Here is a 14,652-nt window from a genome sequence, read left to right on the forward strand (position 1 = left end):
AACATATAAATTCAACTATTTCTGTTTCAACTCAGCTGCTGTTGAAGAAATGGGTGGAACAAAGCAAGGAATGAAGTAACGTCATTGGCTTGTCTGATAACAGTAACTGTAAGAGAGCTGAAGTAAAGAATTGTCTTAGAATTTTCTGTGCATTAGCAAAGAGATAATTTAATATAGATGATAGAATATGAGTTGGAGTGGGCTATAGATAGTTTCATTGAACGATCTATGCTATAGTTGAGCAAGGTTTGCCCTAGGGTACAGATGTACCAATAACAGATCTGGACCAGCTGAAGATAACATTTGAGGTAGTAATAACAGATGGAAGCAGGTAAAAAGATTTAAAATAATTAATTTAAACATAAACCTCATGATTCTCAAAGAGCTAAAGGAAAGCAACATGGATGACATGAGGATACATTCAGAAAATAAATTGCTCCACAGAGTCACCTGGTGGTCACAGCCTGCAATTGAGTGTGACAAGAATGTTTTTTAAATTTTTCTTTCATGAATTTTTCTTCCGTAGGAGCTATTATGTGTAATCAGTTGCATTACTTTTAGTTAATATTCCTAAGAATAATTTCAGATTTTCAGGATCCATGATCCCAGCAGCTAAATTACTGTTAGTAAAACCAGCATTTGTTGCTTATCCTCTTTTGTTTCGCTGACATTGAGAGAGAGGTTGTTATCTTGACACCATGTCACCATGCTCTCCATTTCCTTTATGTATTCTGCTTGTCATTATTTAAGATCTGAACCACAACAGTGGTGCTATCTGCAAACTTGAAAGTAATGCAAAATTTGATTACACAGTCATGAGCGTATAGGGAGTGAAGTAAGCAGTTGCAGAGTCAGCCTTGAGGGGCACCAGTCTTTAGCGAGGAGGTGTTGTTGCTTGTCTTTGCTGATTGCAGTCCGGTGATCATGAAGTTAAGGATCCCATTACAGAGGGGGTTGCACAGCCCCAAGTCTTAAGAGCTTGGAGATGTGTCTGTATTATAACAAACATAGGTTTTCACCTGATGTCCATCAATGTCAGTTTTACCAGTTTTCCTTGATGTCACACTTGGCAAATGGTGACTCACTCTCATCTGGCCTTTGGTCCATGATTGGACAAGCTGTGCCTGATGTAGTCAGAAGTATGATAGTCCTGGCTAGATGGATGGTATGATGGTGCAGCAGCCAGAGTTGCTGCCTCTCAACAACAGGCACTTAGGCTCAATCCTGAGCTCTGGCATTGCTGATGAGGTGTTTGTGTGTTCTCTGTTTGTCTTCCTAGAAGTGTGCTTTGATTTCCTCCACTCTGAGCAACGTGCTGTTAGGTTAACTGGCTACTTAATGTTGGAAAATGGCAAAAAGAATCCAAGGGGAACTGATGGGAATTATAGATTACTGGGAAATGACAGAGGGAATGAAATTGATGGGATTCTTCTGTAGGGAATCTGACACAGATTCAATCAGATGGTATGCTTTAATAAGTAAAAAAAAAATCCAACTCATCCATTGATTTTTGAGACACTTACATTATCTATTTCACAATTTTTAACACACATGTAGTCCTGTGTTGAAGTTTCAGTAGCTTGGCACTTTATTTTTAGATATGCCTGGCACTATTCTTCACATATACTCTGAAATCCGTGACCCATGGCAGTAGGAGTAAGAGAATGCTATTATCAAGTTTCCCTCCAAGTAGCAAATCATTCTCATAAGAAACATACTGCTAATCCTTCATCATTGCTGGATCTGTACTCCAGAACTTCCTACTCAAAGTGTAGCTTACCTACACCAGAATGATTGCAGTGGTCAAGAAGACAGACTCATGATCACTTGTTCAAGGGAATAATGTTATTATTTCTTCTTTTCTATGCCTTGTGGTGCATTGGGCAGCATTCTTGCCCTTTCAGTAGCATTTGACTGTTTTTTTACGAGGCCAAGTTGCTAGCTCAATGATCAACCCAGCACAGAAGGAAAGTGTGAAGTGTACAAGGAGCCGGCCGGATTTGAACCCAGTACCACCCGCCTTTAAGTCGGTGCTAGTGCCATTGCACCACCAGCCGGCTCTCAGGGGAATAAAGGAGGATAATAAATGTTGCCCTTAACATTCTGCCATGAAAAATTGAATTGTGGAAGAAAAACATCCTCAGTAACTTTGTTTGATCATGGTTTGATTTCTAGGGTAGTACAATGTTACAGGATTATGATGAAATATATTTCCGCTGCTCTCAATGATCCACTGTGCCTAGTTTTAGGCGCTAGATCTGTAGAGTCCAGTGAAAGAAATTGGAGAATTAAAAATTAACCGATCAAATTTAAAAGTCAAAAAAAAAAGACAGCAGGGACAGGAAATATTTACACTTCAATTATGTTTTTTTAACATGTATTGAAACAAAATGACCCATATTCCTTGTACGGGAGAATGCGGTTGAGAGGAAAGTGACCTGGGCTAATCTTTGGAAAGCCGAACCACACTGCATCCAATTTCTCATCCAGGCAGTGTACGATGTACTTCCAAGCTCATCAAACCTGTATGCATGGGGCAAGGCAGAGTCATCTGCGTGCCCACTGTGCTCCAAGCGAGGAACCCTAGAGCATACCCTCAGCGGCTGTGCAAGGGCACTTGGTGAGGGACGGTACAGGTGGAGGCATGATCAGATCCTGAAGACCATCGCTGAAGCCGTCAGTGCAGGAGTTGAGTGGGCGAAGCGGTCCCGACCCTCCAAGCAGACCATTGCCTTTGTCAGAGCTGGGGAGCAGCCAATACCTGCCAAAAGAACATCTGCAGGCATTTTGACCTCTGCAAGGGACTGGCAGCTGTTGGTGGACCTCGAAGGGCAGCTGAAGTTCCCCAACCATATCGTAGCCACCACCCTGAGACCAGACATTGTCCTAGTGTCTGAGTAGACTAAGCAAGTGGTGCTGCTGGAGCTGACAGTCCCATGGGAAGATAGCTTGGAAGAGGCCTTTGAAAGGAAGCTCTCCAAGTACGCAGGACTGGTCAGCAACTGTCAGCAGACTGGATGGAGAGCCAGGTGTCCCCCAGTGGAGGTTGGTTGTAGGGATTCGTAGCCCATTCTTTAGTTAGAGCCTTCAGCATTTTGGGCATCGAGGGAGAGAGGAAGAGGAGAGCCATCCGCAGTACCACCGATGCGGCAGAGAGGGCCTCAAGATGGCTGTGGCTCAAAATAGGAGAACCATGGAGTCATAAGTAGCTAGCCATCTGGACACAAGCTGGGGTTTGATCTGCCCTGGCTGGGTCACCTGGAGGAGGTTGTATGATGTTGAAAGACCCGAAACACCCGATAATTCCAGGAACATCACTGAAGATGTGTCCAGAAGCATCAATAGATGTATGCACACAGTACCCAAAACATAGCAGTGAGACAGGATTTGATATTGTAAAATGATAAAAATGTGATAAGAGAAGTAAGGTAATTTTTAATAGACTAAGAGATAGGGTGAAGAATGATGAAGCAGAAAGGCCTCAGAAGGGTTCAATTGGGGGGATACAGAATAGAGGATAGATTTCATATGTCTGATTGCAACAAAATGTACTTTACAGGAGACTTTAAAGAACACATTCACCATTATAGTGAAGCTCTCTCCATAAGACTACAACATAATTAAAGGAGTTAAGTTAATAAAAGGAGTTAATAAAAACATTTAATCCCCAAATTCCCTAATCCACTATATAATTAAGTTTCAACATTCTAAAAGTTTTGCACAGTATTAACATGCTATACAATATAAAAGAAAGGAAATGATAAAAAGAAAGCATTTCCAGCTCAGTTATGTTCACCTGGTAACCACATTAATAAAATATGTAAGCTAAAAATTATAATGAAAAGCAGTACTGTAATTGCAAATTGCAACAATAGCAGATAAATTAAAATGCCAATATTGAGAAAACATAATTGGAATAAAGATTTTAAAAGTTTCCTTTCTGATGAAATATACCTGAGACTTTTTGGAAAGCCAATTATTTTCAATGGACAATTTCAAGCTGATCATTTCTCTGCAATTCCATGTTATGAAAATGATTTGACTTGAATTCTTGTATAATGTACTACAATAGCACATAATATGCTGTATAGTACACTTGCTGGTTAGAAAGAGTCACATCAACACTAATTGGAAAGTAGTGGTGAGGGAGTGCAGAAGTTAAAATGGCACATCTTAAGCAAAAAAGTCCTCTGGCCACAGTTCTGTATGAAATAACTGAAAGAGGGATCAACTGATAAATAAGCTCTTCTCATAAAATTGAAAGACTTGTATTTATATGTTCATAACCTGTGGATGTCTTGAAGTGCTTTATAGAGAAAAAATCTGCTCTCTTTTATAGTCCCAGAAAAGAAATTCCCTTTATTGAACAGGCAGTTGGTCCTCTAAGCTTCTTTATTAATGACTGTAGGAAATCACAAAGATCAGCAATGTCAGATCTATTGCCCACACAATCACAGCTTCAATGCAGAGAGAAAAAAACAGATCATATTCTAATTACAAATCTTAAGGTAATGAAACTGCTGAGATATTTTTAATCACAACTACAACACTTGCAGCCTCATTTTTGCAGCTCATGGGTAGCATTACCACCTCACAGCAATATCATTATGCACTCCTTGGAAAACCAGAACTTTGCAATTCAGCACTGGACTCTGATGCCCCTGATCAAACTAAATCTTGATGCTGCCACGCTCAGTAAACTCCTTTCTAACCTGTTTAAACAACTAACTCTACCAACTCACTGACTGACCATATTCCAACTTCTTCCTCAATGTCCCACTGCCACTCTAATCCCCATCTTCAATCAACTTGATTACACCACACTTTTCAACCCAATGATCCATATCACCCAATGATTCCCTAATATGACCGATCAGCTACTTCTATAATCTGCACCATATGTTTTCTATCATCTGGCACTTATCAAGTCTCACTCATTCACCCATTCTCTCCCTTTACCCAAGTCACTCAGCTGGTGACCAATGTCTCCACCATACAATTTAATCAAGCACATGATCTGAATTAACTTCCGTCTATCCTTGACCACTTATGAGATCACTGATCGCGAATGACCTGAACTTGTCAGCTCTTTCTTTCCCTTGAGCACCTATAGCAGCAGATATTCTTTTGTGAAAGAAATGAAGTTTTCAGCAGTCGGCTGGTGTCAGAAACTCATTGAGATTCTACTGCAATGATACCTTAACATATTTATCATAAGCCACTGAACCCAAATAGAAGGGTCCACAAGCAATATTTTTATACATTCATTTTCCATGATTTAGCCATCACTGGTAAGGCAAGGGGTGTGTAAGCAGCCTATCTCAACTGCTGCAATTCATATGCTGAAGGTATTTCAATGGTATTGATGGTGAGAGAGTTCCAGAATTAAGACAGAGACAATGAAATAAAGATGGAAACACGAGGAAATCTGCAGATGCTGGAAATGCAAGCAACACACACAAAATGCTGGTGGAACGCAGCAGGCCAGGCAGCATCTCTAGGAAGAGGTAGAGTCGAGGTTTCGGGTCGAGACCCTTCGTCAGGACTAACTGAAAGAAGAGATAGTAAGAGATTTGAAAGTGGGAGGGGAAGGGATGAAGCTAAGAGCTGGAAAGTTGATTGGCAAAGGGTATACAGAGCTGCAAAAGGGAGAGGGCATGGGATGGGAGGCCTGAGAAGAAAGAAAGGGGGAGTGGAGCACCAGAGCAAGATGGAGAGCAGGCAAGGAGTTATTGTGAGAGGCACAGAGAGAGAAAAGAGAGAGAGAGAGAGAGAGAGAGAGAGAGAAAGAAAAAAAATAATAAATAAATATATAAGGGATGGGGTAGGAAGGGGAGGAGGGATATTAACAGAAGTTAGAGAAATCAATGTTCATGCCATCAGGTTGGAGGCTACCCAGACGGAATATAAGGTGTAGTTCCTCCAACCTGAGCGTGGCTTCATCTTGACAGTAGAGGAGGCTATGGATTGACATATCAGAATGGGAATGGGACGTGGAATTAAAATGTGTGGCCACTGGGAGATCCTGCTTTCTCTGGCGGACAGAGCATAGGTTTTCAGTGAAACGGCTTCCCAGTCTACGTCGGGTCTCGCCAATATATAGAAGGCCACATCAGGAGCACCGGACGCAGTATATCACCCCAGCCAACTCACAGGTGAAGTGTCGCCTCACCTGGAAGGACTGTCTGGGGCCCTGAATGGTGGTGAGGGAGGAAGTGTAAGGGCAGGTGTAGCACTTGTTCTGCTTACAAGGATAAGTGCCGGGAGGGAGATCTGTGGGAAGGGATGGGGGGGACGAATGGACTAGGCAGTTGCGTAGGGAGCAATTCCTGCGGAAAGCAGAAGGGGGGGGAAGGGAAAGATGTGCTTGGTGGTGGGATCCCGTTGGAGGTGGCGGAAGTTACGAAGAATTATATGTGGGACCTGGAGGCTGGTGGGATGGTAGGTGAGGACAAGGGGAACTCTATCCCTAGCGGGGTGGCCCATCCTCACACCATCCTACCACCACCCCACTGCTTCCGGTGCTCCCGGTGCGGCCTTCTATATATTGGTGAGACATGAGGCAGACTGGGAGACCGTTTCACTGAACAGATCTCCCAGTGGCCACACATTTTAATTCCACGTCCCATTCCCATTCTGATATGTCCATCCATGGCCTCCTCTACTGTCAAGACAAAGCCACACTCAGGTTGGAGGAACAACATATTCCGTCTGGGTGGCCTCCAACCTGATAGCATGAACACTGATCTCTCTAACTTCTGTTAATGCCCCTCCTCCTCCCCTTCTTATCCTTTCCCTTATTTATTTATTTATTTGTTTGTTTGTTTGTTTGTTTGTTTGTTTGTTTGTTTAATTATTTATCCTTTTTTTCTCTCTCTGTCCCTCTCACAATAACTCCTTACCTGTTCTCCATCTTCCTCTGGTGCTCCCCTCCCTCTTTCTTTCTCCCCAGGCCTCCCGTCCCATGATCCTCTCCCTTCTCCAGCTCTATATCCCTTTTACTAATCAACTTTCCAGCTCTTAGCTCCATCCCAACCCCTCCTGTCTTCTCCTATCATTTTGGATCTCCCCCTCCCCCTCCCACTTTCAAATCTCTTACTATCTCTTCTTCCGGTTAGTCCTGACAAAGGGTCTCAGCCCGAAACGTCGACTGTACTTCTTCCTAGAAATAAAAATGGTCTCACCAGAATCTGCAGTCTCTTTGTGTTCAGACAACAAAACAAACATCATATATTTACAAGTGAGGACAGTATGGAAATGAGATCAGAACTTTCAAGTGCTGGTCTTTCCATGATTCTACTGCCATAGATGGTAATGGTTCCATATTTAGAAAGTACTTTTGGAATAGCCTACATGAGTATTTGATTTGGTAGATAATAATACATTGTAGTCACTACATGCTGGTGATTGATGGAATGAAAGCCTAAGTTGTGAATATCTAGCTGCTTTGTCCTGGATGGCATTGAACTTCTTGAAAATTACATTCAGGTGGAGGGCACTCCATCACATTTTTGATTTGTGCATTGGAAATGCTGAAAAGGCTTTGGTGTGTCAGGAAGTGTGTCAATCTTCACAGGATGTCCAGCCTCTGATATGGTCCCATTGCTACAGTGGTTATGAGGCTGATCCAAATAAGATTCTGAACTATGGTGACCTCCAGGAAACTGATGATGGGATACTTTGCAATGCAGTGCCATTAAGGGTGCCGACCACCCAAGAATTTGAATGGTGGGATCGTGCGCTGTTCAAAGCAAATGGTTTGACTCCTATTTAAGATGTTCAGAATCAGATCAGATTCTGAACATATTTTCCACCCTGTTCTTGGCATTCAAATACTCAGCAATGATCCAGTTAATCATATTGGTTGTTTTTTAAGACACTGTTCCTATAGTATTACAAAATACTTCCTACTGAGCTGAACCAGTGGACAAGGTTTTGCTTTCGCCACACTGTTCCAGAAAATAATTCTTCTGTAGTGCAAATCTGCTATAATATTGCACTGAATGCTAAGTATTTAACTGTGAACTCTAACCTTAACCTTTGGATTCAAATGAAAGTATGGAACAAAGAACTAACTTGCAACATTCAATTGTATTGCTTTGCACTGTAACTCTCTACAGATGACCCCGTGTTATAACCACTGCGGTAATGGAAATTCACCTTTACAGAATTCACAAATCACTACCCAAAATTTGAGATACAGAATAAAATTCTCTCTTATGGAATTTATGGGGAAAAAGTGACTAAAATTAACAACACACATAAAAGTTGCTGGTGAACGCAGCAGGCCAGGCAGCATCTCTAGGAAGAGGTGCAGTCGACGTTTCAGGCCGGGACCCTTCATATTTTTTCAAATTGCACTTCTTGATATATGCACAGATTATGTTGCTTTGGCATACAGAAACCTGCCATATGCACCACTTCTCAGGAACACAATCAACCCATCATTAAGAGGTTGCCTGCATATGGCTTGTTGGCTATGTTACTGGACTCTGAAATATCTATAGAAAAGGATAATCTGACTCAAGAGATTACAGAAGATATTTCATGCATATGTAAAACACAACTGGAGAGCTGAGGGTAGAAAGATTCAAGGTGGCAAGTCCTATATTGTCACTATGACACGCCAGATGATGTATTTTAGTGACATTAATTGAGACACAAGTATTGGCCAGGGAATTTCTTTAAATATTACCATGGTTTCTTTAGCAACCACCTCGTAGGAAAGGTAGGACTTGGTTTAACATCTAATCAGAGAGTGTAGCTCTTCCTCATTCAAAGCAGTTCAAACTCAATTTATGGAATAGAAGTTTTAGAATCAAATGCAGCAATGCTACATCTTAGAAATGATTGACACTTCTGTGTAAGACAGAGCAGACATTTATGCAAGCTAAGTATTTTTCAAACAATGCTAGATGCCTAGCTTTTCCAAACTTGTTGACAGGCCAGAGTTCACAGAGGAACTAGTCTTTTCTTTAACTACAATTTTTCTATAATTATGCTCATATTACTTTTCAGAGAAAAAATAAATGCAATAATGTGTTGTTACAATCATTTAGTCAGAGGATTTAGAGATTTTTAGAAATTCCATGCAAATTTTGTGACTTAATACCTGCACTGAATAACTATATAAAATGAATTATTAATATTATTTCCATAGGTACAAGTACATCAATAACAGCTTAATAAATAAATAAATAGAAAAAACAACTATACATTTTCCCTCAAGAAATCTGTCAAATTTATATTTTGGCATATTATTGATGATATTTTATAGAAACAAGGACCATGTGTATTTTCATATCTTACAGCCATTTTCTTGCCAATTTTATAAATTGATTTGTAGATGGATTTTTTTTAACAATGCTGTGTATTTCTGTATATGATTCATTAAGGCATGAAGCATTAATTGGGGGAAAATCTAATGTCACAATATCTTTCTGTAATGTTTATTTAAATAAAAGTGTAATTCTAGACAATACAAGATAACGGCCTACCTGTGGTTTCTCTCTGAGTATTGGTGGTAGTAATGGAGGAAAGCTGCATGGAACACCTGGTATTGATGGATCTACAAGACCTTCAGTGCCATCCTTTTTGTGAGATATAATGTGACTCCGTGGTTTGGTACGTTGTAATGTATACTCCATTTCACTTGGGTGCAGCCTGTACGGAGAGTTGTAAATACCTGGAATCTAAGTAGAAAGGTAACACTTATTAACTGAATGATATGAAGCATGAAACAAGATATTAAATATCAATCACAAATTTGTTTGATTTTTTTGTTATATGATTTACATGCATTTTTGATACATTCAATTCAAGTTTATTGCTATTCAACTGTATATATGGATATCACCAAATGAAACAACATTCCTCTGGACCAAGGTGCACAACACAGTATGTCTAACTGAAACACAATACGCAAAGTAATATTACCACAAGTAAATGAACAAATAATATAATATATTCCAGAAGATGTACCCCAGGCTACTGTGGGAGGTGAGGGAGGAGATTGCTGAGCCTCTGGCGAGGATCTTTGCATCATCAATGGGGAGAGGAGAGGTTCTGGGGATTGGAGGGTTGCAGATGTTGTTGCATTATTCAAGAAAGGGAGTAAAGATAGCCCAGGAAATTATAGGTCAGTGAGTCTTACTTCAGTGGTTGGTAAGTTGATGGAGAAGATCCTGAGAGGCAGGATATATGAACATTTGGAGAGGCATAATATGATTAGGAATAGTCAGCATGGCTTTGTGAAAGGCAGGTCATGCCTTACGAGCCTGATTGAATTTTTTGAGGATGTGACTAAACACACAGATGATGGTAAAACAGTAGATGTAGTGTATATGGATTTCAGCAAGGCATTTGACAAGATACCCCATGCAAGGCTTATTGAGAAAGTAAGATGACATGGAATCCAAGGGGAAATTGCTTTGTGGATCCAGAACTGGCTTGCCCACAGAAGGCAAAGAGTGGTTGTAGACAGGTCATATTCTGCATGGAGGTCAGTGACCAGTGGTGTGCCTCAGAGATCTGTTCTGGGACCCCTACTCTTCGTGACTTTTATAAATGACCTAGATGAAGTGGAGGGGTGGGTTAGTAAATTTGCTAATGACACAAAGGTTGGAGGTGTTGTGGATAATGTGGAGGGCTGTCAGAGGTTACCGTGGGACACTAATAGGATGCAAAAATGGGCTGAGAAGTGGCAGATGGAGTTCAACCCAGATAAGTGTGAAGTAGTTCATTTTGGTAGGTCAGATATGATGACAGAATATAGTATTAATGGTAAGACTCTTGGCAATGTGGGGGATCAGAGGGATCTTGGGGTCCGAATCCATAGGACACTCAAGGCTGTTGCGCAGGTTGATCCTGTGGTGAAGAAAGCATACGGTGCATTGGCCTTCATCAGTCATGGGATTGAGTTTAAGAATCGAGAGGTAATGTTGCAGCTATATAGGACCCTGGTCAGACCTCACTTGGAGTAGGTCTCCAAGTGCTCAGTTCTGGTCACCTCCCTATAGGAATAATGTGGAAACCATAGAAAGGGTGCAGAGGAGATTTACAAGGATGGGGAGCATGCCTTATCAGAATAGGTTGAGTGAACTTGGCCCTTTTTCCTTGGAGTGACAGAGGATGAGAGGTGAGCTGATAGAGATGTATAAGATGATGAGGGGCATTGATCGTGTGGATAGTCAGAGGCTTTTTCACAGGGCTGAAATGGCTAGCATGAGAGGGCATAGTTTTAAGGTTCTTGGAAGTAGGTACAGAGGAGATATCAGGGGTAAGTTTTTTACGCAGAGAGTGGTGAATGTGTGGAATGGGCTTCTGGCGACAGTGGTGGAGGCAGATACGATAGGATCTTTTAGGAGACTCCTTGTCAGGTACATGGAGCTCAGAAAAACAGAGGGCTATGGGTAACCCTAGGTAATTTCTCAGGTAAGGACATGTTTGGCACAGCTTTGTGGGCCAAAGGGCCTGTATTGAGCTGTAGATTTTCTATGTTTCTAAGATTGTCATTTTGCATAGGGTGCATTTATGACATAAGTAAAACAGTATAATGTTACTGGCACTTCATACGTGATGAGACTTGGGATGGTGGAGGGCATCAAAGAGATTGTGGGATATATGGGTGGGCCCCTTGACAATATTAAGAGCCCAGTAAGAAAAATAAACACCATTTAATATTTGCAGAAATTCAGAAAGGCAAATGTTAGTCCTACATTAAATATAATAATGCTTACTGTGTGCCAAAATGTATATAGTGACATCTGCTAAAAGCTTCATGTGAGTAACCTACTTTTCTGTCCACAATTCAAGTTTATCACAATCTTCAGTACCCCTTATCCAGTAGAGAGACATGGGAATCCATTCTCTTTGGCAATTTTATAAATTGATAAAGACCATGGGGAAATCTATGCTAACTGTTAAAAAAAACACCCAAGTTCATGCTGTACATTCATACTAAAACTGAACTCAATAATGCTGGTGAATTCTCAGGAGTGACCCTGTTAATAGCTTCCTGCTGACCTCTCTGCTCCAAGTTCTACTTCTGGCTAGTGTACTGATTACACAGCAGGGCAAATGAGCTGTGAAAACATTGATATTTTTAAGTGTAAAAATCTGAAATAAGGAAATGAGTTATGCAAGAGACACACTTTTGGCACCTTATGTCCCCCTCCATCATAGGAATTCATGCATGGACTAGAATATTAATTGCACCAGGTCAAGCACAACTGCAAACGTGCCTTTAGTTGGCCAGTCATCCATTGAATAGCATTTAAATTCTGGACCCTTTTGCAAAGCTATCAATCCATCAGTCATCTTCCTCCCCAATCTAGATGCTTTTCATAAAGGCCTTTTGTAATTAGGGCCACAGGGGATGGCAAGAAAAGGCACAAGAAGTTTAATGACCGTAAAGAAGAGCATGAAGGAGATCAGTGAGTGAAGTACGTGCTGTAGATAGAATTGCTGAATCAACACTGACCACCATACTTCATCATAATTATCAGGACATACAACTGCCATGGGATTTATAAAAACTCCACTCAGCAAATAATTGACCTGCTGTTAAGAAGCAGGTGGATTGCTAACACATTGTTATAATCCAAATTCAGTAAGATATTCCAGGTTCAATTACACCTAAAAAAAAATCAAAAGTTAATATTACTGCTTGCCAATTGCTCAATTATAGTTTTAAATAAATAGCTGCAAACAGTCTTTGGTATTCCTGAGAGAACTGAAATTGTACATAATCATGTACTAACATTCATTCATTCACATAAAAGCTTCGTAAAGATTAATTAAGCAAACTTCATAATTAGACCAGAAAGCAATTAACAAACAAGTCACTTGAGAAAAACAAAGAGTCTAATACTAACTATAGCTTTTAGTTTATGCAAACTCTAAAAAAGTACAGTTTAAAACAAGGATGTAAGTAAAAACTTTCAAAACCTTCAATTACATTGTGCAATTTATGTACAGGTAGAGAAATATTTTTGGAGAACTGGAAAATCTTCTAAAACAGTTCCTAAATATTTTTGAACATTTAGCCTTCATCTTAGCATTAGATTTCTAAAATGAAATCAGAACAATATCATTGTATCAATCTATGGATGAATTGTAAGATTAAATTCTGGAACATTCTTCTCTTTGCTGTAAAATGGGAAAAAAAAATCTTTATATCTCACCAGCTTTCTTGTATATCATATGCAGATAGTAAAATGCACACAATTTTTAAAAATTTATCTGGAGAAATTTGTTTTATAAGGAGGAATCCTGATATCTACAGTATTTTTAACATTATATAATGGTTTGATATATTTGATGCCTTATACTTTGAATTTCAAAGAAGAACAACTGCATCCTTTACATCCTTATGTAACTAAAGCACAAAGGTAATACATATCTGGGAAATACACACCTGGGAAATACACGCATAATCCTGATAACTATTTTGCAATGATGCTCTCAACTAATTATACAGTACATATTTTCTAGTAAATATAGTTCTGTATGTAGGAAATACAACAAAATAAATCAAGTCATTGTGGACCACTAATGTAAAACAGACCCCCTTTAAAAATATTGAATAGAGCAATTTATTTTGTTTTAATTACAATATTTCTCTTTAAATATCATTTAATTTTCATGAAACAAATTTCAGATGGAGCCAAAAAATTAGCTTAATAATCAATATTATGTTAGATGAGAATCAAAATATTATTAAATTGAAGTTTGGATATAAACTATTTAAAAAGGTTAAAATAATTTCAGCCATAATTATTTGGAATAGGACCATTTGGCTTAACTTTTATGCATTGTTTTCTGCGATTAAGTAGATTTAAGAAATACTGTAACCATTTTTTTAACATGCTAGTTGACTTCAGCCATCAGCATTCAAAAATTATCACTTAATTGAGGTGACTATGAATGCAATATATAGTATTTATTTACAGTTGGATACCCTATCCTCATTCTTTGTGGTTTCTGCAATTGAAAGAACTACTAAATATGTCATTACACAAAGCTCATGAATTAAATTGAAGTCTATTTCTACTTTAGAAGAGTAATTTGAAAAAAATCATTATTTTGGAATTTTTTTGTTGCTAATATGTGATATCAATGGATTTTAAGGTAACTACATACTAATACGTAGAGGAATACCATCATAGCTGAAGACAAATAATTTATAAATCAACTGATTCTGTATTGGCATGCCTTCATGGCTCAATGAAATAATTTATAGAATCTTTCTTCCTTCACAATATGTATTCCATATAAGATGCATTTTCCAAGTAAACTATTTTTAAAGTGTTCTTGGGATACCCAATTAACACAATAATATTAAAATACTGTACACAAATTGCTTGGTCCAACTATACATGCAACATTATTTACCTATTGGATTTTTTCTACCATGTCTAATTTCGATATCCTTGGATGATGTGTGTTTCTAGTTTAAGAGGATTTACTTCTTTCATTTTTATTCTTTTTTTATTTTTAATACTAAGTGAGGAATGATAAGGAGATGGTCAAAAGAGCATTTTTCTAAATATTTTTGCCAAATATTTTTAGTATTTTTGCTAAACTCTAACATCTGCTAAGGCTTTAGCATCAGTCTAAATGTTCCATATATTTTGATCCACAACATAAAAG

General features: G+C 39.1%; 1 protein-coding gene across 1 annotated transcript in view; it reads right to left on the reverse strand.

Moving 5' to 3' along the window:
* Positions 1–14,652, reverse strand: part of spata17 (spermatogenesis associated 17) — a 306,947-nt gene that overhangs the window by 196,961 nt on the left and 95,334 nt on the right. Inside the window, exon 7 of the mRNA XM_063057259.1 lies at positions 9,498–9,692. Coding sequence (XP_062913329.1) covers positions 9,498–9,692 — 195 coding nt within the window. The remainder of the gene's footprint in view (positions 1–9,497; positions 9,693–14,652) is intronic.

This window comes from Mobula hypostoma, chromosome 8 (genome assembly GCF_963921235.1).
Source record: "Mobula hypostoma chromosome 8, sMobHyp1.1, whole genome shotgun sequence".
Taxonomy (NCBI): domain Eukaryota; kingdom Metazoa; phylum Chordata; class Chondrichthyes; order Myliobatiformes; family Myliobatidae; genus Mobula; species Mobula hypostoma.